This window comes from Porites lutea, chromosome 1 (assembly GCF_958299795.1).
Source record: "Porites lutea chromosome 1, jaPorLute2.1, whole genome shotgun sequence".
In the NCBI taxonomy this organism is placed as follows: domain Eukaryota; kingdom Metazoa; phylum Cnidaria; class Anthozoa; order Scleractinia; family Poritidae; genus Porites; species Porites lutea.
The window spans coordinates 42,232,405-42,258,053 of record NC_133201.1 but is presented as its reverse complement, the minus strand read 5'-3'; the positions used below and the strand labels follow the sequence as shown (position 1 = coordinate 42,258,053).

The following is a 25,649-nucleotide window of genomic DNA, read 5'->3' as shown; positions in this document are numbered from 1 at the left end:
TCAAAAACAATGTTAATGAAAAAATCCAATTTAACGCACTACTTTACTTTCATAATGGGAGAAGCATAAAAAAGAAAAAATTACAATTCTTTTCCGTTATGATTATTTCAATACTAACAAATCTAATGTGAAGAATCAATTTAAAATATTAACATTTAAATTGCCACTAACAATTCATTACCAAAACCTCCTTTCACGTAAAAACAAGTACGTTGCACAGAAACTATTCGGTTGAAAACAGAACGTTGTTTTGGCAAAAACCAATTACTCTGGAACTTTCATCTAACTACCTCCTATCATTTTCATAATACGTATGGCATCAAAGAGATGAAATTAAACTTTCTGATGTCTTCAGTTTTATCACAAAAAGCTTTTACACTGACATATAAAGGAAATTTGCTAAAGAACCTCTTGGCTATTGAAAACCTTAGGTAATTCAAATACGTTGTAGACACAGTAAAGTCATTTGATTATGAGATGGGTCTTATGAGGTATTAAAGACAGTAAGGTTGAAACAGGTTTCCGTAAAACTTGGACCTGATACGTCCAGACGGCGGCGGAAGGAGGGTTGAATATTATAGGATACAACAGACTTAAGTCAGTGTCCAAGGTTTGTGCTAGAGATCGAGAGAGAAAGAAGTCATATAGATATAACATGTCAATAACATAACATGGGTTTTGTTATGTTACGTTTTTTATTTGAAATTTGGTGTCTCCTTTTTCGCAATGTCCACTGTTTTCTTTCCAGACGGCCACGCGATGCGCAGAATTTATTTCATTTACCACACTGTGAACCGAATGACAGCTATCTGAGACAAGAAATAAGGAGTTGTTTCATTGCACGCCTGCTATAACATTTGTGTAATCTTCCTACGACTTTTGTCATATTTTGCTGCAAAAGGTATCAATCTGTAACGTTTAATAATTTTACAATATAATTAAGAGCCCGTTTACATGAAGGTGCGAGACCCCAGGTAGGTGAGGTAACATGGGACGGGTTACCCCACCTAACATGTAAACGTGATAACATATATGGGCAGGCGGGTTACCTCACCTAAGTGGGTTACCTTACCTACCTGGGGTCCCCCACCTCCACGTAAACAGGCCCTAAGTCAGAATCAAGGTTTGCGGACTTCGGCTGAAAACCAAATTGAATTCCTTTATGATTATTTCATTACTAACAAATCTAAATGATATCTATAAATGATCTTTTTTTCTTCTAAGAAACCGGTAAGACTTCAAAAACAATGAAAAATTTAAAAAAAAATCAAATTTGATGTATCTTATGTAACAACCTTTTAGTTTCACCTTTATACTGAGAAACGCCATAGGAAAGATGAAATTAAACTTCGTTATGATTATTTCATTACTAACAAATCTAATATGAAGAATAAAGAATTTGAAATATTAACATTTAAATTGATTCTAACAATTCATTACCAAAACCTACTTTCATGTTAAAACAAGTACGTTGCTCAGGAGCTATTCTGTTGAAAAAAGAACGTTGTTTTGGAGGAAACCAATAATAATAATACATACGGTATCGTGCGAATGTGTTGGCAAATCTTACAAGTTTGAATAAATTACCTAATATAAGGGTTTTCGTTGCAGCTGAAAATGGATCGGTTGAAGTACTGGAGTTGGTGGCTTTTTTTCTCCTCTTGACGGGAACCTTCGGTGCTAAAAACTGGTAGGAGATTTCTGTAGATGCTATACCGTAAAATTCCGAAAATAAGCCCCGGGGCCTATATTTTTCAAAGGCCCTTAACTTTTTGAGGGGCCTATTTTTGGAGGGGCTTTTATTCGGAGGGGCTTCTCTACAGAGGGAAATTTGCGTTTACGAATCGATTGGACTAGCCTTATAGTTCGAAGTAAATTTACCGTTTTTGCTTTGTTTTACTTTGTATTTGAGAGCAATTTTCCACGTACAAGCCCCCGGGGGCTTATATTTGGAGGGGCGATTTAACGGAGGGTTTTTTGCGTCACCAGTTTGGGGGGCTTATATTTGGAGGGGCTTATACATAGAGGGGCTTATTTTCGAAATTTTACGGTATCTTGCTTTGTTGAGATTTTTTTTCGAAAAGAGAAGGGTAAACACATAGTAACTTTGATAACTAGATGTATATGTTCGTTCATCTTGCTTGCATTCAGCATAAAGTTGTTCCTCTTGCATTGCAAACTGTATGCGCCGTAGGTTTCTGATTACCCAGTTTCTTGCAACTAAAACTTTGGGCAAGTCCGTCGGCATTTTTCCGGCTCTATTTACGTGTCAACTTTCACAAATGTGTTAGCGTTGCATTTTAAGGTTAATTTGACCAGTTATTTGTGCAGCGAGTTCTACGGTCACGATTGATTTTAAACTTGCAGATATAAAACTAGAGAGCTCTGAGGCGTATTTGCTGAAGTTAGAGAAAAATCTGTCTTAGGGTTTCGAAGACTTCGAAGTCATTGACACTTTTTGTAAAAATGTGGTTTTGAACGTAGTGTGGCGATATATCTCGAACTTTTTTATACCTACAAGAAAATGACTAACAGTGTCTTAAAGTTCGACTATTCTTTATTACGGATGCTAAAAATCATATATAGAAATCGGTTAAATCTTTCCTGCCGAAAAACTCGATTCAAAAACATAACCACTGAACCCGCATATAAATAGGTTCGGGCCACCTTAAAACAACGTCGTTAACATTTACGGAAAGTTCTGTATTGTCTAAAGTCGCACTTGCACGTATTTGGTTAAAAAAGCCCAGACAAAGAAAAGAATTGTCTTTATTGCAATGAAAAATTTTAAGTCGAGAAATAAGCCTTACCGTAGGAAGAATTGACGTTGTTCCTGTCACTGTGGTAAGAAATTTAGGGTCATGGTTCGATTCTAATCTGAATCTCCAGGAACAGATCCACAAAACTTGCAAATCTGGGTTTTTCCATTTATACAATATTCGACGTATCCGAAAGTATCTGTCGCAGGAATCTGCACGCACTTTTGTGATTACTGTAACAGCGCTAGCCCTCTATTTGGTTTACGCTCTGTTCATCTACTTAAACTGCAACGCTTGCAGAATGCAGCTGCTCGGCTTATATCTAATGTTCCTCGCTACTTTCTTTTAACATTTACAGCATCGGTTCTTACGCGCTTTTGATGATATTTGCATGGAAAAGGCGCGTTATAAATTTTTAATTATTATTATTATTACTATTATTATTATTATTATTATTATTTAAGGAATTAGGAATTTAGGAATAAGAGACTTTTATTCTTTTTAACTTGTTTTTTTTTTTTTAATATCAGAGACAAATTGGTAATGACTTAATTTAAAACTCTGGACTCCATGCAAGAGTTAGTGACCGCATCTGAGCCGCAAGAAATGTATTTGTGAAATCGTTATTGACACAGTGATTGCTATTTTTATTATTACTGGGCTGCCCGGCAAGCCCAGTCATAAAATGGGTTTTCGTTCGTCGGTGTCAAAAAGTGGTCATCCGGGGGAGGGAAAACACGAGGGTCTGATACGTAGAAACGATGTTCTCACAAATGGTTTCATAGGATTTTCTCTTGCATGAACCCATGCACGGATACTTTTTGTACCTTGTCTGCGCTTCCCCTGAAAAACCCACAAGGCGTTGCGAACCTGAAGAAGGCTATTTGCGTTGTTCGAAGCGATTCGACCATGGGAGTAACTTTATAATTTTTTTATTGTTCGAGTTTAATTCAGTTAGATGATGTTGGCGCTGGGAAACTCAGAGAAATGCTCGCGTTGCATTCAAACCGACACGCCGTTCACGGTAGGTTCACACTAAAAGACTGAAAAGATGACTGTGAGCGCCAGGTTTGGAACGCCGTGGCTGCTTCGTGAACTATCGATCGATGTAGTACATGAGCAATTAAGAAGCACAATTTATGAGCAAAGTATTTCACCAGTTGACGACACTATGGCTGAAGACTTGATTGTAAGCCGTCATAGTCAGTGAAGCGAACAACTCAGTTGCCGATGAATGGCAGATGAATCCTGATGTGACGCACGTCCATATAAAGCGAGGGACGTGACAACTTTGCCATGTTAGAAGACTGGCTTTTCCTTTAAATATTTCCTTCTATTTAATGCAACACACGCCACTTTGGAGATCTAAATTTCGGATACTGAGGATAAAGAAGACACGGACAAAAATAGAAACTCTGAGAATCTCGCACACAAGTTTAAAGCTTCTCCGGGACATCCCATCCGGGAGCTTCACAGAGAGCGACATGAGGAAAATAGGAGCTATTACTGACAAGGCTTGGTGACTGAGTAGAGCATACAAGTGTAGCCCACGTCGAGGTTTCAGGGGGTTTGCTTTTGTTTGTATCTGTATCTTGCTAAGCTTCTGTCATTAAATTTGTACAAGATCTTGTGATCACAATTCTGTGTTTTCGCCCATTCAGCAAGCACGCTATATTGATGTCAGCATTAGCGAGTTTCAGAAACATACCTTTGAAAATTTTCAGCTCTCGTGATGTTTCTTGATATTTCTTTTACCATTTTATGGAGATGTAAACTGAAGTCACCGCAAAATGGAAACTTAAAAAAGCGTATAATCCATTTATCTCGAAACATATCACACATGACTTATACGACCTTTATTTTCGTAAAGGTGTTTTGAATACGAACGAACACAGTCAATGTGAGGGGCAAAAACAGCATTAATATAAATGAACCATAGGATTTTAACTAATAGAAGGGTCAATTATTGTGCATTGAGATGAATCGCTTGAAAAGAGAGACTTCGCTTGAAGATGTGATCAGAAGTAAACAAAGGCATAATAGTGCGTCACGTTCAGTCTTTTTAATATCCAAGGAGTCACTGTGAATAGTGTTTCCATATTGTTTAGCTGGCACAAAAACCTCGGACGAGTTATAGTTATCTTCCATGAAGAAAAGGTAGTCTTGGGTGAGGCAAACAGAACTGGAGCGAATTTTTAACTCACATCGGTATCAGGTAAAAGATATGTTATCGATCGTTTCATCTATTTACATTGTTTGAAGTGCGTGCTGGTGAACGCAACATGCGAGCGAGAAATCTTTAAACTTTTTTAGGTCTCAAAATGCAAAGGATTTTATTCCTTTAAGTTAGAGAAAAATACCGTGAGGAAAATCTTAAAACTGAATACTTTTCATCTTGTGGAAAAAATAGTGCGTTTTCATGTAGACTGTGGACCGCAAATTAGGATCGCACTTTTCACAAACATGCGAATTCTGAAGTTCAGAACCCAACCGACGATTGCGGTTTTCGCTGCCGTCAGTCATCTTAACGGACCCTTAGGAAACAAAACTTTACTTCACGGGTTCAAAAGGTCATGGTTTGTGATTTGTGGATTTCGATCCGTTTTGTGTGTTTCTCTGTTTCAAGGTTCGTTGCTTGTGATCGTAATTATGATTGACGGCAGCGATAAACACAATTGTGAAGGGTGAAAAGCGCAGTAAAGTCTCCGTGCAGTCAGTGAGGCCTCTGGATCAGGCGGGATCAATGGGCAGTTAACTGTCTGTTTTAGTATACTTCTGGTTTTCATACAATACAATATTTCTGTCTAGTGTAAATCAGCTCAGTCTGTCGCATTTTATGCTCGTAGAAGGACAACAATTTTTGGAATTTCCGGTTACGTCAAATTAGTCACGTTATACCGTCACGCTATATTTTGGGGCACAGAGGGATTGGGGGAGGGGTGCGTGGAAATAATGCAAATTGTTTCCTTTAGAATTAATGGCTAACTTGTTTATTTTTATTCATAATGGTGGAATTTAAAAGTTATTATACAGCCCCCACTTGAAAATGGTACTCTTTTTTTTTGGTTACGAAAGTCTTTCAAAAGGGTACAATGTTCTGAATGAGTTTATGTTTCAGTCTCACATGAGATTCTGTTGCATGCAATGGTTGCCGACAAGGTTTTATGGTAGCCTGAGTGTGTATAGCCGCCCCCTCCCCTCAGAAAAAATAGCCCCTTTGCAGCCCAGTTAAAAATCGCCTTTCGGCGATTCTTGTTTATACTATTCTTAATGTTATATAGTGCTTAATTCTTACCCCAAATATTTCTGTAAATTATGTACATATTTTTATAAAAATAATAAAATTATTACTTATCATCAAAATAAAATATTGTTATTATTATTATTATTAAACTTACAAAAAACAATTGAAAGATGTATAGTTAGAGACTAAGGGCTAGAGGAGATCTTAGAGTGCGGAGGAGGGAGGGATGAAAAAAAAAATTGCGTTTCTCCACTTTTTCTCTCTCCCCTTTTCGCTTCTCTCTGCGCCCTTTTTCCCAGAAACACCCGATACTCGACAGGTTACTGGGAAATATTCTGCTTAGCCCCCAAAACGGAAATCCAAAGGACACCACTTGATGATTTGCCCTATGGATATGATTAATCTATGTATAAAAACGAGAGGATTAATTTACCCTCTTTTGATAATAATTCTCTTTTTTCCCAGTAACATTAAAATTCATTCCATGAGAATCCACGAGAAAATCCTTTTTTACTTCTTCTGAAAACAGTACTTCAAAAAAAACTAACTTGAATGCATCACAAATGAATTGTGCTTTGAAAAGTACAAGAGTGCTGGGTCTAATAGATGCAAAGAACCATCTATGATTTGAAAATATATTTCCATTTCAGCTGCTTCTCTCGAGGATTTAATACATTTGTTATTCATTCAAAATATTTTCCCCATTCTGATTGGCTAAAAACACACGCATAATTCACCATAACCAGTTACTGATGACCAAATTTGGAAGAATTTTATGTTTAACGAGTAAATGACATGAGCATTTTTGCAGGTTAAGGCACGTTAACCGAGAAGACCTGGGGACGAGGTTGAGTTGTTTTGGTTGTAAAAACAAAAACATGGCGGACATTTCACTCTTTTCAACAGTTAGAACTAGGCAAAATTATAGCTAAAAACGTGGCATGAACAGCAAGAACAGCAAGAAACAACTGGAAGGGCGACATCTGCTATTTGGAGAACATTTGCGGAGCTGAAAAACCCTAAACGTGCACTATCGAAGGTGAACTTTACATCGATAGAGGTAACCATGTTTTAGCTTTGTTTTTAAACTAGGAATTAATTCAAATGAATAATAAAACAATTATTGAATGCGGCTTTCGTATCGATCTCAATAATTCTTCATAAGATACTCAGCCTCAATCATTAATTGTTAAGTATTTTGGTTTTGATAAGAATAATCATTGGCGGCGAACCTAGGATTTTTCGAAGTAGGGAGGAGAGGTTACGTTTTGTCACATTTTGGGTAAATATCAGATTGTCATGATGTCATTTATTTGCCCTTTCACAGACTTATTGCAGAACAATTATACGATAATTATACCTGGGCAGGATCTCTCAGCAAACCTTTTTGGGCTTTACATGGAGAGCCCCTGGACAAGTTTATTTTTAAGATCATAAAATGGATATGGTTACGAGGATTATAGTAATTAGAGAACTAACTGAAACTTATCATTTAAGCAAATAACTTTCTTGTTTGAGGCGAAAATGAGGTTTAATTTTTTCCTGAATAAATTGGATGTCTTAATTTCTTTGATAGATTTTGTCAAGTTAATGCGTATTGAAACTCTATGGTATTTTACTGAGTGTTTTTGGGAGTTGATTCGTGCTTGGAATTTGTGAACGTTAGGCCCTGTTTACATGGAGGTGGGAGACTTCAGGTAGGTGAGGTAACCCGCTAAGGTGGGGTAACCCGCCTGTCCATATAAACTCTCATTTTAATTTGATCACGTTTAAATGATAGATGGGATGACCTGCCAAGGCGGGTAGCCCGGTCTGCCAGACCGGGCAACCCTCTCAGCCGGGGTCAAATTTTGCCATGTAAACGTTTCAAGGTGGGGTAACCCGCCTAGCCGGGGTCGGATTCGCGATACTGAATTCCCGCAAAATTCACTATGGCGGTAGCTTTCCATCATTATTAAAGGTAACAATAGAAAGCCACAGCACTGGAGGTTGCAGCAAGAGCTGCAAGCGAGTGTAGAAGAGCATCAATCACCAAAAAACGTGGTTTTCGAGCATTTTTCTTGTTTACGTGCTTAGCGACCATTCAGTAATCTTGAGAAAGTGCACCCCGGGATGGCGGGGTTGTAAGATTGCATGTAAAGGAGGGTTATTTTTTTAACCCCACTTAAGGGGGTTACCTCACCTGTCTGGGGTCCCCCACCTTCATGTAAACAGGCCCTTAGAGAATGATCTTGTGTTGTATTAATGAATGTCTCTGTTCAGACAAAAGAAATCATTGAAAGATGATAGTAGGTTGTTATTGAAGTATTGAATCATTAACAAAGCAATGGCTTCATTGTTTATATCATCTAGACGTAAAATCGATAGAGAGGACCAGTATGTTCTCTAACTTTTGGAAAAGTGATACTCCTTATAATTCACATCCACTATACTGTTTTACTCAAAGTGACACATTTCGGATGAGCGGTCGGCTTGGGGAAAGTGTGCAGCCCGTCAAGTGCCATCAAAAAACTCACAAAACTAAAAAGTTTAAATATGGATGCGGCAGTCAAAGAGCTGATCAGCCTAAGGGGGAGACGCTAGCCTCCCAACTCCCTCCCTCGATAGGCGCACAATTTCTCTGCCCAGCTGAAATAGCTGCATAAAGGAGTTGCGCGGCGAGAAGGACCGGTACTCTATATAAACTGCGTTTTGGCCCTTAAACAATGTCTTTTTTTGTTAATATAAGACGGCCAAGATATCATCATCCAAAGAAAGTGAAACTTAAAGCAAGGGGCACACATACACCAACCCACGGCATGGCCACTACCTCACGCACCCGCACAACAATATCACCCGGGAAGTGGCAGCCATGGAAAGCTGTATCGCCCTTATTGGGGCTCATTAGCATGGCATAGCCGTCGGGCCTATGGACGGACAAGCTGTCTCTGTCCATGGCTGCCACTACCCGGCTGCGCATGCGTGAGGTACTGGCCAGGCCGTGGGTTGGTGTATGTGCGCCCCTTGCTTTAGGTTTGTTTTAAAAAAGTGAAGGCGATAGTTACATGTGACTGTCTACAATGACGACGCGTAGCGCAACACAGCGTTGCAAATTATATAACTTTGCAAGTTTGAACCTGGTTCATACATTGCAAAGCAAAAGTTGCGCAAATTTTTGCTCAGTTATTATTACCTTGTAAGCTTTTCAACCAGGTTCAGAAAACTTGCAACTTGCCATGTTATCATTTAGTGATAACATTGTTGAGTATCTTACGCCTAGGCCAGACGTTGAACTTTTAATGACACGGACCAAAGTTAGTGAAGTTCGACGTTTGGCTCAGTTAAGGTTTGGATCGTCTAACACGTTCTATCAGTCTGCTTCAGTCGGATAGAACGTTAACGTCTCAAGATCGTCTCCAGGACAAATGACGATCTTCACATGCAACGAACTAAACTAATAAATTTAAAATTTGAATGAGAATGTATATTTAGCCTCGTTCGGCTAAAATTGCTTTTTGGTCTGATTCAGTTGATTGGTTCGGCGCGTCGTAAGTTAGACGTCTGATCCAACATACGATCTTAACTTAATTTAGGTTGATCCAAATTAGAGTTTAGTCCTTCTCATGAAAAGTTCGACGTTTGGCCTAGGCCTTAGATGAAAATAATATATATACATAAAGACATATAGGATCGCACTAACACAAGCTCACTTTGCAAGTTTATTTTGATCATTTTTTTCCAAAGGTGAAGGTGTTGAAAAACTTTTCGGAGAAACCGTATACAAGAAAGGTAAAGAAGAAAAGAAGAAGTACGAGACGAAAATTAGCGTTGGAGACTTAAAAAATGCCTAAACTAGCACAAATCCATCGGATCGGAATACCTTCTTCTTTAGTTCAGTGCCAATCCTTCAAAGTAAAACCAGAACAAGATAAGAAGGAATCATACAGTTTACTTTATGAGGTAAAAATGCTACAAATAAATACCACATTTATTTGAAAGACGGACAATTATCCGGGAATTAAACATGCATGCACAGAAACAATCATAGCACAGAGTTTTTCGACAAATGAGTATTGACGAGACCTTAAATACCAGTTTAAAAAATGACCCTTAAAACACGAGAACGGAGAGAACAAGACAGATATCAACTCCAAAAGAATGGTAAAATGACTGGTATATAACGAGATTTTGGTGAAAAACCAACTCTATAATGGTTGCCGAAATGTAGCAAAATTCGAAAGTATTTATATCCATTCAATGTTTCATACATATTAGAAAAAAACCGGTATTAGTTCCATCTTGTGCCACATATCTTTGATATTTTAAGTATTTGATAAATTATGCCATTTCTTGTTGGACAATTTCGCCAATTAAGTTATTTGTTCGATAATCTACTGCATCCATTCGATCAGACTTACTAATATTCATTCGACAATTTAGTTCAAATCCATTCGATCATTTACTAATTCCATAATTCGCTACAATATGTATTCAACAATATACCACAATGTTCCTTCGATAATTTTACTAAATTCATTCGATAATGCGTCACAATGTTCATTCGATAAATGTCTATAAACATTTAATCCTGCACGTGACCGACTCCCCCATATTTGGACAAAAAGGCCTGGTGGCTAAGCCCAAACCATTTGCTTTGTTGTTTTCAAGAGCTATTACCAAGGGAGTAACAACTACACGCTCCAGTCAAAAGGCTAACATTATCTTTAGAAAAACAAGCTGGAGTTTAAACAGTGACAATTTAATTCTCCATACTTGTTGTAGCTTCAGTTTAAGCTACACTTCATTCTTATAATTTTGGAACTGTAAATCACCATCCGTGATAACTGATTTAACATCCTGCAAAGAAAACTAATGAGCTAAGTCCAGCGTGATACAAGATCGGAGAAAAAACATTACATTGAAGGACTAAAGAAAATCGCTTAGTTATTCAGATCCAGAAGTCACTTTGGAGAAAATTAAAACCCTCATTCTGCCGTAATAAAAAGCTTTACGCTTCAAAAGAGGTCAAAGAAAATCCTCTTGCATCACAAGGCAAATCCTGCCGACCAGAAACAAAAACCATACTAAATCGATATGTGTGCCATGACTTCTCAGTGTGAAACAAGCGGCTAAAATCACATTTGCTCAGTCAAAATGTAGAACCTTTCAGAACAAGCAGCATTTTGATATGAGGTAAAAGTGGTGTAGGCCTAACGCCCCCTTTTATTGCTTTGGAAACAACAAAGTACATGGTTAGGACTTACCACCAGCCCTTTTTGTCCAAATATGGGGGAGTCGGTCACGTGCAGGATTGACTGTCTACAGATATTTATCGAATGAACATTGTGACACGTTATCGAATGAATATTAGTAAAATTATCGAATGAATATTGTGGCATATTGTTGAGTAAATATTGTGGCGAATTATGGAATTAGTAAATGATCGAATGGATTTGAACTAAATTATCGAATGAAGTTAATAAGTTATCGAATGGATATTGCAATAAATTATCAAACGAATAACTTAATTTATCAAAAGATATTGAGGAAATTGTCCAACAACAAATGGCATAATTTATCAAATACCTAAAACATCAAAGATATATGGCACAAGATGGAACTGATAGCGGCTTTTTCTAATATGTATGAAGCATTGAATGGGTGTAAGTACTTTGGAATTTTTGTACATTTCGGCAACCATAACCCTTATGGGGGCGAAAACTAAAACAATTACGGATAACGGTTACATGTAATAATAGTTTTGAAATAAATTATCAAAAAACTCGTATATGTAAAATTTATTTTGTACTTGCATTCACTCTTCTTATTTTTTATTTTTTCGCCCTCTTGGATGGACTATGTAGCAACCAAAATATCAAAAAAATACATTTATCCATTTTTTTTTATTTCTGAAATATACTTACTTTTCCTTTCATATTTTCAACGTCCAAAAAAGCCGGGTCTCCGCCCACCACCTACTCCCCAGCCACCAGGCCTTCTCCACCCACCGTGTCCTCCACCGTGATGGTTGCTTCCCGAGCTACCGGGTCTTCCCCCTCCACCGTGATGGCTGCTTCCCCAGGTACTGGGTCTTCCCCATCCACCGTTTCCTCCACCTTGATTGTTGTTACCCCAGCTACCCCAGCCTACGCTACTACCACCTAAATAAATAGGAGTGACATGAAAAAAAATGATTCAATAGTTAATACAACAGCAAGGAGGCCTAAGCGCCAGTCTAACAAATTCGCCCCTGGACAATTTGGTGGTATAAGAATACAACATTTTAGGCTCCTAATTAATTAGTCAAAACGTGGTCAAAATTCAAACGTTTTGGACGAGAAAAGAATTGAGCGAGCTTATATTCCGGTAGTAAATTTTTTTGGAAAAACGAAAACAAAATGGTAAGGGACCGCAGTTACACGCAGACGGTTTGTAGTTAGCATGAGAGCTCAAATAAGGATGAGACAAAACCAAAAGCTGTTAGACGCAACTAACATTAGCCCGTCCATTGCCACCTCTGTACCCTCTGGCACTTCAAATTCTGATTTAAAGTCGATAATTGATCATGAAACAACGGGCGGGTAGACTAAAGCTTCATCAAATACAACAAAAAACGGTAAGCGCAGACCTCATATCTGAAAGGTGGACGCAGCTGTAATTAAAAGGATATTAAGATTTTTCTTTTTGTAGATTGCAATGCAGCCTAATCTAGAACAGGCGTTGTAGATTAGGCTGCATTTTAATTAAGAGCTTCTTAGTGAAATATCTAAGGGATGAATCAAGCTTTAAAACCTTGCCACAACTTGCGTAAGCTTCATATAGGCATTGAGCCTCTCTTTTAAAGCGAGTAGGCTTTTATAGATTGTGCTAGCATAATTTTTAGCACAATTTGAAAAAACTGGCATAATTTTTCCCATTTTTTAAAACGTAGCACTGCTAGCATAATTCGCATATTTTGATAACTATCGGAACATTTTTGGGTTTTTGACAGGCACTTTGATTCCCAAATCCCAATTATACGCTGACGTTGTTCGAGGTTTTAGCGGTATTTGTAGTTTACTGAGCCCGGAAATGGGGGCCTGGGACTAGGGTGTACGGGAACCGGAAGTCTCATAGCAAACCATGTCGGTCCCAATACCCCCCATAGGCAAGACTACAAAATGGCGTCAGCTATGCCAGCCGATTCGAGCAAAAACGTACAGCTCTCTCAGACAAATGACGGGCCAAAACCAGTAACAATTGCCAGAGACCGTCATATATTATAGCTAACAAGAATAAACGGCGTCTGATTAAAGAAAATGTATTTTTAGACTTATTTGCCATGGTTTTTGACGGGCACAATTTTAAAAAAAAGTAGCATATGCATAATTTGGAAAAATGAGCATAATTTTAGCATAATTTGGCCAAAAAAAGAGCAGTGGTACTGGCATAATATGCTACTTTTACTAGCACAATCTAAAAGCGAGTCCTAGTGCTATTTCTTTCATATGCAAATATGTTTCCGTTCTCGTGCAGAAATAAAAAAAATGACTGTGCACTTGGCGTCGCTTTGATATGATTTACAAATGAGATATAAAAATTTATTGATATGACCTCCGCTAAGTCCACACGTTTTGCAGCTTTGCTTGCATACAGCTGTGGAAGAAATAAAAAAAAGTGTCCATGTTAGCAAGAGAGAACAATGCAACAGAGAGGGAATCTTAGGGCGTCGGCCGGGATATGTGAATTTTACGTAAGTTATTTTTAGAGGTTTTACTTAAACGGAAGTCTAATTCCTGGGACGTCCGCACATTTTAATTGACTGTTAGAAACGTTACCAAGTTATGCAGAATATTGTAATGACGACACACCGAGAGAGCATAATGACTCGTTATTTTCTCTTGACGGCCATGAATAAAAGTATGCAGACCACTGCGGAAACCAACTTCTGATTAATGTTAAGCGTTTAATTGGCCTTAAAATAACTTTAGTGAAATTTGCATATCCTAAGGGCTAGACTGGGCGTTTTCCTCTCTGTCCCCTTATTGTCTCTTGTTAGTATAATTAGTACGAATCATCAACCAGTTAGCGCGTGGTGGTGGAGGGATCTGATATATAAGATTTGGATATTTCCTGCTATAGTATTTTTTTTGGCATTTTAGGGACGGACCATTAGAAAACTTATGGGGGGGGGGGGGGTCGGGCGAAGTACAAAAAAATATTCGCGCAAGGGAAAATTAAATGAAAAAAAAAATTCATTCACGCCAATTAATCCTAAAAACATATTCATGCTGTGGCTTAAAAAAATCATACAAGGAATTTGATGACAAAAAAAAATTCCTGCGGCTCGAAAATTCCCCCCCCCCACCCCTTAGGATAGGATAGGATAGGATAAGTGCTTTATTATCAACAGAGCGCCTACAGACACATGTGTTTACAACGATAACAAAGATTTTAGTGCAATAATTACAGAGGTGTACATTCGTAAAATTTATACAACTATTAAACAAGGTTATATTTAACGCATCTCTCTCTTTCGCGGAAGCGATCATATACGTATTTAGCCACAATTTTTTGCGTTTTCTCTCCTTGCTTCATACTTATCAACGTTGTGAAGGCAGAGCTTGGAGTCATAGAGTCAAGAATAAGATTAGTTTCCTTTTTTAGCGTATTGAACAACTCTCTCCTAGGATCCCTATAGGCTATGCAATTCATCCCTATAGGCTATGCAATTCATCAAAAAATGCTCCTCGTCTTCTAATCCAGTTTTATAACTTTTCTAATGGTCCGTCCCTTACATCTAGAAGGTTTAGGTGCACAAAATTTGGTATATGATACCCAATCCTCGGAGACCCCGGGGCCCTCAGTCGAGTCGCCGCATAAATGGAGCGACGATAGTTTTCAAACACGGACGGAAGAGCACTGAGCTCTTTGCCAATGTCGTTTACAAAGAATCTGATAAATTTCCTAACGAATTTAGAAGTAACGCGGCTGGGTAAAAAGCGCTTAAATTATAATCCTGAGGTCCTGGATCTTTCACTAGCAGTTTGTTTATCGCTAACTGTTTTGTCTTCTGCCACTTTAATTTCAAATGTTTGATTACAATGTCGTATAGTTTACATGTATAATTACTATAAAACGCTTTGAAGTTCTCCTCTCCAAGCAATACAGGCTATATAATCTGCTTCTCATTTCAGTTTATTTTGAGACCCTTAGGGGAATTGTAATTTGGAAGGGAGGGGATATTTGGATGTCTAGGCTAGAATGAAGGATAACAAATGTTGGCGAACGTGGTGTGGGTCTTGTTGTAATTGGCACAATAATAATTATCCTCTCCACCCTTACCCCCATCCCTCGGGAAAGTTGCTACTCAGTTCAGTACTTACATTTTAGTTTTATTAGACACGACAGCTTGTTTTTAGCAGCCAGCCACGGACACAAATATGGATCATTATCCTGGCACTGAGTATCCACTAACAAAAAAGAAGAAAGTTAGAAAAGAAATCTCATTGCAGAAAAAAAAAGAAAGAAAAGTCGGCTAAATTCCTCATTACTGGGCTCTAATCATTCCAATTTTTTATTTATTTATTTTATTTGTTTACTTATTTTTGCACAATAGAAAAGGGAACTCAAATTGCTAATAATATGCTTTCGTTAAGACTAATAATTTTTTGGAGATGAATTAACCTGAGAGCCAAGAGCAATTCTAGAAACTTACACAAAGAACTAATGGAACAAACACAAAGTCTGCTGTGGATGTTCTTGCAAAAAAATTAACGCTCTGAACATTTCTTCCTTACCGTTACATCTACGACAACTTTTCTTGCATTGATTCCACAAGGTGAATGTTTGACGGAACTGTTGCCCTATGGCTTGTTTCCAGCACTTTCCGGCCGCCGCAAGGGACGGACAGTCTTCCCTACTGTCTTCGCAGGGTACTGTATATTGATTAAAAAAATCTGTTATTTAAAACCTTATTAATCATGCCTTTATGGTCAGTATCCGTAGAAAAATTTGAAAACGCTGTGAAAATAAACTTGAGAAGGCGCTTCTTTTATTTGGTCACATCACATGCTCTTCTACGCGTAGAAATCGATATCGGAAATTAGTCGATATCATCCGCCGATTGTTATCGATTGCTAAGGAAAATCGATGACAATCGAAGTCATAGAAAAAATTGTCGATTGTGAATGATTGAGAAAATCGATAACAAATGGTAGTAATCGATAGTAATCTTTAGTAACCTATAACAAGCAAAAATCTTAAGGCCAGGTGGGCCGAACCTATTTATAAGAGTATTTTTATATTTTTGATTCGCGATTTTCAACTGGAAATATTTAAATGACTTCTATGATTCTTGGCAGCCTTAAGGATGAATGGTGGAATTTCAAGAAAAAGTTATTTACTTTTTGGTGGGTATAAAGACGACTGAGATATCGGCACATACTTAAAACCACATTTTGAAAAAAAATTGAATTAAATAACTTCGAAATCCTACGACCTTTTATTCCCTACCTCAGTAGAAAAAGAAGCCTCAGAGCACTCTAGTTTCGCATATGCAAGTTTGAAGCACAGCTGGTAAATAAATTAATAGCTCCTAAAAAGTCTTTATCTTTTACCTTCTCCTGGGCACAGATTAGTATTGCAGCTGGATTTTTGCTCTTTTAAATGTAGACTGTTCCTTGGACACTGCCTTTTGCGAACCTTGAATCCAGATCCACAGGTCTTACTGCAAGTTCCCCAGGAATCCCAGCCACCACAGGATCCTAAGGAAAAAACAGGTTTTGTCAAAGGTAAATTAAAGTAAAATTAACCATGGAATAACAACAGTTAACTGATAAAAATTTCTTTTTTCTCTGGGATTTTGCATAATTCAAAAAATTAGATAATTAATTAGCGATTTAAAGAGAGGTAACGCATCATCATAGTAGTTCATTGTCTACCATTCCTGGTCGTATTGGGATTTGGAATGTTGGCTTTTGAGGAGAGGAAATAAAAAAGCGAAGAAAAACCTCTTGGAACAAAGGAGACTAGCCAACAGCAAACTGAAGCCAATCCTAGATTTGCACCCAGGCCACATTGGTGGGAGGCGAGTGCACACTGGGTGCTTTTACTACTGAGTCACCCTTGCTCTCGCTCTCTCAATGATGTTGAGTAAATGATAGTTTATTCAAGAGCCTTTTTAAAAGCATTAACTGAAGGTATATTTATAATAAAAAGGGGAAGATCGTTTCATGATTTGAAGATCTTTTTATATGGGCAGCCATATAAAAGGATCGATCACCCAGCGTGGAAAGAGACTTGCATGATGGAATGCTCTTAAGTTTGGCCTCATTTGTTCTTAGATAGTATCTACCCTTAGTGTCTTTCATAGATACAATTTCGGAAACATAAGTCGGAGCGAGTTGATGAATGGCCTTAAAAGTCAACAATCAAATTTTAAAAACTATGCGATTTGCTACGGGTAACCAGTGTAGGGCTCTTAGCGATGGTGTACAATTGATTTAAATAGAAGGTCAACATCTTTCTGCCAATAGCTCTCTTTTCTTAATCCCCTTCTTACAAACAAGCATTTGTCATAGCCTCGCATAATTTGGCCTTAAAATGTTCGGAAAATTTACAGTTGGATTAGAACGTTACACCTAGTAGAGTTCCACCATCATATTGCTTAATATTGAACATTTTTGGGCATCTTGTTACAACTGTTACATTTCTTTCTAATAACTAACTCCTTACATTTAGCCGTATTACATAAACTGTGTAAGCGCTCTCTCAGAGTAATATTTTATTTACCTAAAAATTGATTCTCACATGCCAGTTTCATGATATATTCCAGTTTCCTGATTAATTCACCGTACGACTTTACTTGAATGGCATCCTGTTGGTTACCAGCAATTTGTACAAGTTCACCTTTATCGATCTCATTTCCAATGCCAATGGCTATTCGCCTTACTCCTGCAGCCTTCATTCCAATGAAAAGAAGTTTCAGTTAGTTTTGTACAAATGATTGAGATAAAAGTTTTAACTGCAAGTTCGAATGGCTGACAAGATGGTTAATTGCAAGGATATGAATGAGTGGGAGGGTGAGTGTGAGCGAATGGATCATGCAGAGATGAATATTTTAGGGAGTTTTTAAGACGGTACTTACAAGTATTTTTTTGTAGTATGAAGAGATAATGACAATTTATATATATGTATATCCATATATATCAGGATTTATCTTAGCTGTTTATTTGTCTTCCCAATGAGTCCCTATTGGAGCTAGAACGATTAACAAAGATAGAGCGATTTTCGTATGACCTTGAAATGAAAACGCGCGAACAAGCGAACGCTCGGGGTGACGAAGGTCAACCCCGAGAACTTTCTAGAAATCAACTGATACTTAGCTTTGACGTCATACTGCAACACGATTGGCCGATCGAACAATGCCTTCTCTATATTAGCATTTTCTTTGGTGGGAAAACGAAGAATCCATGTTTTGATCTTTTTATCCATTGGCTGATAAAACAAATGACGAAAGCTTACCGAAACCGTTTTTCAAGGTCATATGAAAATCGCTCTAATGCTTGTTTTTGCTTTCTCACAAGACAGCCTATAAAGTAATAGTCCGCTAATGAGGCCGAGAAGCATTTGTCCTTTTTTGGCGACAAAAGGCGACATGAACGTGTTTTCTTTTTACTCCTGCGTCAAGTTTCAAGCACCAAAAGAAGGAATCCGGCAAACCCTTCATTTCCACTGATAGGAATGCTTGCAACGCAATGCAATAAATGTCTTAAAAGTAGCTTTTTGCGGAACAAAGACTTAGTTACGATCCTAAGAACAAGAGGAATAGAGAATACGAATGAAAACCTCTAATGGAGGTAGAACTTGAGAAAATGGTTTGCTGCCCTTATTTGTGTCCCCATCAGTCAGCACAAGCAACACGTTCGGGACATCCGGTCTGTCCCCAGTCTCCTGCCAACCAAAGAAATCTTCTGCTGCTAGTTCCAGGGCCCTGTCAGTTCGTGTTCCACCTTGAATATGTGGTAGTTTGCCAATCTTTTGCACCAGTTCGTTGATATTTTGAGGGTCAGCAAACCTAGAAATTATAAAAGAAAGTAAATTTCGGGATGTTTCAATCCATATTATTGGTGTAGGTATCCATTACCAGTAGAGCGCATAAAATTATATTGTGGCCAACGAACTACTAAAGTCTGACTCTTTTGTTGAGAGCATGACTTTTGATTAGATGATTAATGTTTGAACGGTTCCAGGTAAGTTCGTTGCGCTTCCTTGAACAGCCTATTTTCCTTAACAGAATTAGGTAGCAGTACATAGTTACATCAAAAGGGTATAGCATGGAAAAGACTACTAGCCTGTGATAGGTATGCGCCTCCCAGCTGTACAGAATCAGCGCCATATGTGAACCAGCCTCTGATATTTGCAGTCTACGAGCAAGGCTTTGTAGGAAACTGCGAGCCTCTGCATAATCATTTGGTTTGATACTGTTTGACGAGTCTATAATCACTCCGACATCCAAATATTCCTTGCAGGGAGGGGGTGGAGGAGGAGGACCTAAAAAGAAACAATGGTTGAGTTAACACCAAGCGAGCGAGCGAGCGACCGTCCGTGGAGTGCGAAGTTGTCTCCTAGGCTGACCCTAATTGTTTATAATCCTATTGACTATAACGTCAAAATCACTTGATCACATAAATCCTTAAAAATATCAACCAACTTGAAGTAGCACTGTCGCAAGATATGGACAAAAACTAAAGTTGCAATTGCAGCAATAAAATAAAACAAATCAGTTGTGCAAACAGAAAATCCCTACCTTAAGGTGGAATTCCACTGTCGCGTAATCTTAAGTGTGTATGTAAGAAAATTTAACGCGCGTAAATAAAATAGAGCTAAATGTATTAAGTGTCGGGAGAGTTTCTGGTGTCGCACCATACATTGCCTCTATTTTATTTGCACGCGAGAAAATTGTGCGACAGTGGAAATCCACCTTTATCGACATTACTAGCGGCGAGTCCATCAAGTTTGTAAATACGTGTGCGCTTCACTAATGTAAAGATCAACGTAAAGTTACAGCTCGCAATCTTAAAACGAGGGCGCTATTAGCCAATTCTAAAATGGTGAAAACTTTACGAAGTAAACACGAAATAATAAAGCCGTGTTTTTCTTACATTTCTGTGTGTTACAGCTCTCCGTTTTTGTTGTTGGTCCTTTACATTTCTTGCCTTCACCAGAAGGTGGTGGATTTGTACAGGTCCTTTTTCTTACTCGCACACCGCCTCCACAAGTCTTATCACAGCGTCCAGGATTACTCCATGGAGACCAGTTGCCATCTTCACCTAAGTAAGAGGGAAATTCTAATTTTCCATTTACAAAACCAACCTACATGTTCGCTGTATACAGAATCGGAAAAAGGAAATCTTAAGAGACTTGTGTGGATTCATCTATCCAGTAAATTTAAACTATGAGCTTGAGAAAAAATTTAAACTTAAAATTTAGATAAAATTAAAAACTAATAAAAGCTCAGCTGAGGCTAGTCTTCTTTACTTCTGCCCCGGCGTAGTTTCGTCTTCTTAAAACGCAGAATCGGGATGGGGCCGGGCTGGCAAGGCCTCTGAACAATGACGTAATCTTAGCACGTAATGGGCTAGACACGACACCTGCCGGCGCAGACGTGAACAAGACTTCTGTTGAGGTCGAAGGCTTTTTATTTATAGTTTCAATTTTATCTGGATTTTAAGTTAAAAATTATTCGGACTCATACTTTAAGCTTAAGAGATATTTTTATACAACATAGAGTTCTACGATACCGCATTTATGAGTGTTGCACAATTTTGACTTCTTGTTAGGTCCAAGGTTTTGTTCCTTGCACGTTTTTCCATCCCCACGTGGTCGTGGGTTGACACACTTTCTCTGTCTCCAACTAACTCCACCCCCACAAGAAACTGAACAACTCGACCAACTACTCCACTTGGAATATCCCCCATCGACACCTGTTACAAACACAAATTTAAGAATAACTTCAAGACTTCTAGTCCGTATAACTTCCAACGTGTCATCCGAGTTTGCGAGTACTTTTGGCGGAGAGTCTTACATCCATGCTTTTAGAAATGGTCTCATAAATTTTACATATTGTGAAAGAGAACCTCCGAACCGACACATATCGTACTGAAGTTTACAAATACTTTCTCCACAGTGATATTTATAAAATCGGTGTTAATTATCGGATGGTACACCTGCCAAAAGTAAATCGTGAGAGTGCGAGGAACGTACGCGAAGAGAGCAACGAAGTCGCGAGACAAGCAACACAAACAGGCGTCGAGACAGTCTCGGATTGCTGTTACATTCAATTTCAATTAACGCTTGTTATTGCTTTTGCTACTTTGATGAAATTTATCAAAGTACCCCTCAGGTAACGCTCAGTTGTCTGAAAACTACCACCCAAAACCAAACAAGATTTTTAAAATGAATCCTCAGTAAAATGGCCGGCCGCCCCCCTTCCCTCACAGGTGATAAACGACTATCCCTTTGACAAGTTAAAAACTTACGGCAAGAAACTTCACGTATTTCGTCCAGCTCTTTGTCCAGCTTATCAAAACTTTCTGCATTTACCACGCGATCAGGGCTCCCTGCAATAGTCTCAAGCTCGTCTGAATTAATCTTTTTCCCGATTCCAACAGCAATTCGTTGGACACCTTCAGCCTGAATATCAACGGGAAAATAGAGGTTATTGATAGGGCCTCTAAGGTCCTCAGTCGGGGGCCTCAGTCTCACACATAACAGTTCCTCCGTCCGAAAGTCGTCTTGTACCCTCCAATAGTGAGTTTACGCAACAGGACGGTTGGAAGGAGAGGACGGCAAAACGCTTGTGCGTGACAAACGTGATTTGGCTATTACTTTCGTGTTTTGTCGTGATCGTAACTTACATTGATGTTTTCTGGTCTTTTACAAAAAGATCTGTTTAAAGGAGGGTGAAGTTTGGAGGAAAGTGTTTTCAAACAAAATTATCGTCACGCATGTAACACAGGGTTTGTCGTCTTTTTTCCTCTCCCTTCCTGTTGCGTAAGCTCACTAATTATCGCTTTTAAAGAAACTCGAACAAAAGGCACTAAAACAGGCTGAAGCATACGGGGGGGGGGGTGGTTAATCAACAAGGTTTTACATGGGAGACACCGTCCCGAGGTTCAAGTCCTTACCCTTTTATATACCATTTTTGAGGCACCCCTTTCGTATACCTTCCATCGGCACATACCTAGTTTAGAACGTTGTATCGATCCCTTTTAACAGCTGTAAATGCTTTGTCTTTAAACTATGAAAAAATCACAAAACCAGAAAATTTTCTCGACTTTTTTTACAACCATAAATTCTTCTATTAGCCCTTTTAGGTCTTTTTGTAGACGGAATGACAGATTTGTTCTTCAACTAGTGATATCCTTACCCTTTCAGATATATGAGCCTGAAGAAGGAAGTACCCCTTTCGGGTTGAGCCTCCCCGTATAGGCCATTGAAATAAGGCCATGTGAAATTAGTACAAAAAGCGTAATGTACGTACAAAGTTGTTAGAGCAGTTTTCATTTGAGTGTCGAAAAGTAATTGGTTTTGCACTTTCTACACGATGCGATTGGCTTAAAAGATTCGCGCCACCTTTTCATCCAATCAGAAGTAAAACCAAAGCCAATTGTGACGCGCCCGCATGCATTTTCCCGCGCTTTGCGTCAGCCACATGTAATTACTTCGAGTTTTGATTGGTTCAATGTATTGTCTGTGTCCTATGTGACCTATGTGGCCAGAGTAATTACTTTGGTTTTGGTTTTACGACACTCAAACGAAAACCACTCTATTTGGCCAATTTAAACCTATTGGTTTATTGCCGTTCTCGTTGCCGTCGCCGTTGCATAAGCTCCCTATTCTAGGGGGAGTCTCCCGCTGGAAAACAAACAAGGCGGCCTCGATGAAAGTGTAAAATTATAGTGCAAATTATACTCACCACAAGGGGAGGAAGAACTTCGCTGTAAGGCTTGGACTTTTTATGCGTTGCACCGTCGGTAAACACAATCATTACGTTGGGAGAATTCGGTCTGTCTCCATTTGCAGTAGTAAACACTTCGTTACCAACTGTCTCAAGTGCCAGATCAGTGCGCGTTACCCCGCCTAGCTTGTCTCGAGCCTTCATCGAGTCCAAAAGGCTGTTTAAAGCATCCTTGTTTTGTTTCTCCAATTCTTTAAAGCTGACCCGAACCTGGGCTTTCTTATCATATGTGACAACTGAAATGCGTGTTTTAGTAGGGCCAACGTTGTACTTGGATATGAGTGTACGGACCGATTCCAGCATCTTTTTGTAATTGGCCTTCCCCACGCTTTTCGTCTTGTCAAGAACAATGCATAAATCCAGTGGTGGGTCCTCGCAGTTTGAGGCACCTTAAAATTAAAACTATTTTAGATAATTATAACTCCTGGAAAGCATAAAAACCGATTCATAGTAACTCTTATTATCACAGGACCGTATTATAACTGGACGCAAGATCAGTAGCATTGGCACCACTGAGTACACGCCCGAATTGTCAAGGAAGATTTTAGGCGTACGCTCTAGTAGTCAGTTCTAAACTTTTAGTTTTCCTTAGGTTGGTTCTCACTTTAAAAAGGTTCTTTCTTTTAACACCGTTCATAAAAGGTTTTCTGGGCGTTTCCCTCTCTCTGTCCCATGATCCTCTCTTGGAGTCAGACAGAGCTTACAATTACATGAAAGTTACCTCTGTGAATTGATTCTAGGATGTTTATACATCGTATTTTCATGGGCCGGGTTGGTGCACGATAGCAGCTTAAAAGAGACATTAGGGCTACTCTAAATTACTAGGCGGAAGGTTCCCGTTGTGGCCAATATGGGATAATCGCCGCTTAGCATGCCCAAGCCAGGCACGCCAAGCTAGCCAGTTTTGCTCTAGTAAGTAGCCAGTTCAACTAGTTACAAAGATTTTGGATCTGAGAAGGGATGCAGTTGTAGGAGAAAGCTTCATTTTTTTTTTTAGTTGCACCGTACAGAAAAAAAGGAAGATATGTATACACTGCAAATTTAAAACTTACGGATCGGTTTCAGCCCTAAAGTCAAAATCAGAACTGCACGCAGGTTAAAGTCTCGGTTCAGCCTTTCCTAGAGCCATTCAAGCACAATCTAAGCCAAGACAGCTGTATAAAAGAACCTTTCCAGCATTCGCTGAGACTTATTTCAGCCCGTGGGTCCAAGTCAGCCCTGATTATTTGGATTGTACTGAACCTGATTAAGGAAGCCAAATTAGACCCAAAAATAGTTTGATTAAGATTGTGATTAATACAGAATTAAGCGTAAGATTTTTGAGTCCTCCCGACCCATAAAACAGCAGAATTGTAACTCAACCAACTCCGTCACAAGTATCCTAGTCTCCCTCGCAGCCGTAGCGTTGCGTAACGACACTGGGGAGCTTTGGCAACTGGGCAACGACGACGGCGACGGCAACGAGGACGTCAAAAAAGCAATAGGTTTATATCAGCAAAACAACAACTTTGCAAGTGCATCACGCGTTTTTGTACATTTCTTTACCGTCCTTGCACGACTTCGACGACGGAGGAGTAAACAAGTGAAGACGAATTTATTTTTCTCTCTCTAAACTTGAGTGCGCTCCTCAAGAAATCCACTCCACGGAAATTCACCTACATTTGCCATTTTCAGCCAATTGGAATAAACGCGACAAAGTTTGAAAAAATGGGAATTCATTTAAAATGTGAAGTTTTCGCTGCCGTTGCCGTCGTCGATATTAAAGCTCTTGACTAGAAACGGCTTCAAGGGGACTGCAAGTATCCCTGCACTCACCTGTGGAAAGTGACAGATGCACGAAAAAGGTGCAAAACCACAAGTATAAAATCATCGTCACTTTGCCGGGCTTCTTTCTAATATTCAGAAAAAAAAAACAGATAATTATCATAACTTGCGGCATACCAGGTGTGCTGGTAGGGTAAAATATAGTCACCTTGATAAAAGAACTTAGAAGTAGATGTTTCATATGAAGTAGACTGTTCACAGTCCTCTATTTTTCCGTAAGATCGTCGAGATCGAGCGCTTTGTGTTACGGGCTGCCATCTTGCATGAGTGTCACAACTACTTAGGGCGGGGGCGGTTTGGGAGGAAGCGAGAAAAATAGAGCTATAATCCCCGACGCCCGCCCCCTCGGTACATTTGAAAATCAAGATACCCGTAACGGTAAGACGCGGTATATCTAAACGATCTCACGAATCGAAAAAATAGGGGACTGTGAACAGTCTACATATAACGTTTCGTACTATAATGTGATTACATTTTGGATTTCAGTACCTAAAACACTTTTAAAAATCGGCTAAAAACCCGCCACAAAATGCATTTTAAGTGTACTGTAGTCCAAACTACAATACAAAATCGGGCTCAAGCATTTTAATTTTCTAAATTTTGAAACGAGTCAGTGACCGTACAACGGGGTGAAATTATAAAAGATTTACTGTTTGGGATTTTAAAATGTGGTCATTGTCCGGATTACCGGCCGGTGACCTAATTAACGAGGGTTTTTCTGAGAAAATGTATGGCCGTTTTGCCGGGCCGAAAAAAAGTGGCCGTAATAAAGAGGTGGCCGTAAGGCGGGGTTCCACCGTAGTTCTTTCTTTAATTTTGCCGAGTCTATGGATGAAATCCT

The 25,649-nt window shown here is 38.9% G+C and overlaps 1 protein-coding gene across 1 annotated transcript; it reads right to left on the bottom strand.

Moving 5' to 3' along the window:
• Positions 1 to 11,922: 11,922 nt before the first annotated feature.
• LOC140929919 (cartilage matrix protein-like) lies at positions 11,923 to 23,787 on the bottom strand. The gene is made up of 12 exons (XM_073379610.1): positions 23,706 to 23,787; positions 22,943 to 23,373; positions 21,504 to 21,657; positions 20,766 to 20,948; positions 20,127 to 20,294; positions 19,317 to 19,515; positions 18,811 to 19,039; positions 17,755 to 17,923; positions 16,581 to 16,727; positions 15,762 to 15,899; positions 15,348 to 15,434; positions 11,923 to 12,143 (listed from the first exon to the last, which is right to left on the bottom strand). The coding sequence occupies exons 1-12, from the start codon at positions 23,785 to 23,787 to the stop codon at positions 11,923 to 11,925; spliced, it is 2,208 nt and encodes a 735-aa protein (XP_073235711.1).
• Between the last annotated feature and the right edge of the window lie 1,862 nt (positions 23,788 to 25,649).

Bases quoted from the DNA above. Each gene is read 5' to 3' on its own strand.
- LOC140929919 (XM_073379610.1), bottom strand. From the start codon at position 23,787: ATGTCTCTTTTAAGCTGCTATCGTGCACCAACCCGGCCCATGAAAATA. The intron at 23,374-23,705 runs GTAACTTTCATG...TTTAATTTTAAG, and splicing joins CCTAGAATCAATTCACAGAG to GTGCCTCAAACTGCGAGGAC. The intron at 12,144-15,347 runs GTAAGTACTGAA...CTATTTATTTAG, and splicing joins GTGTCTAATAAAACTAAAAT to GTGGTAGTAGCGTAGGCTGG.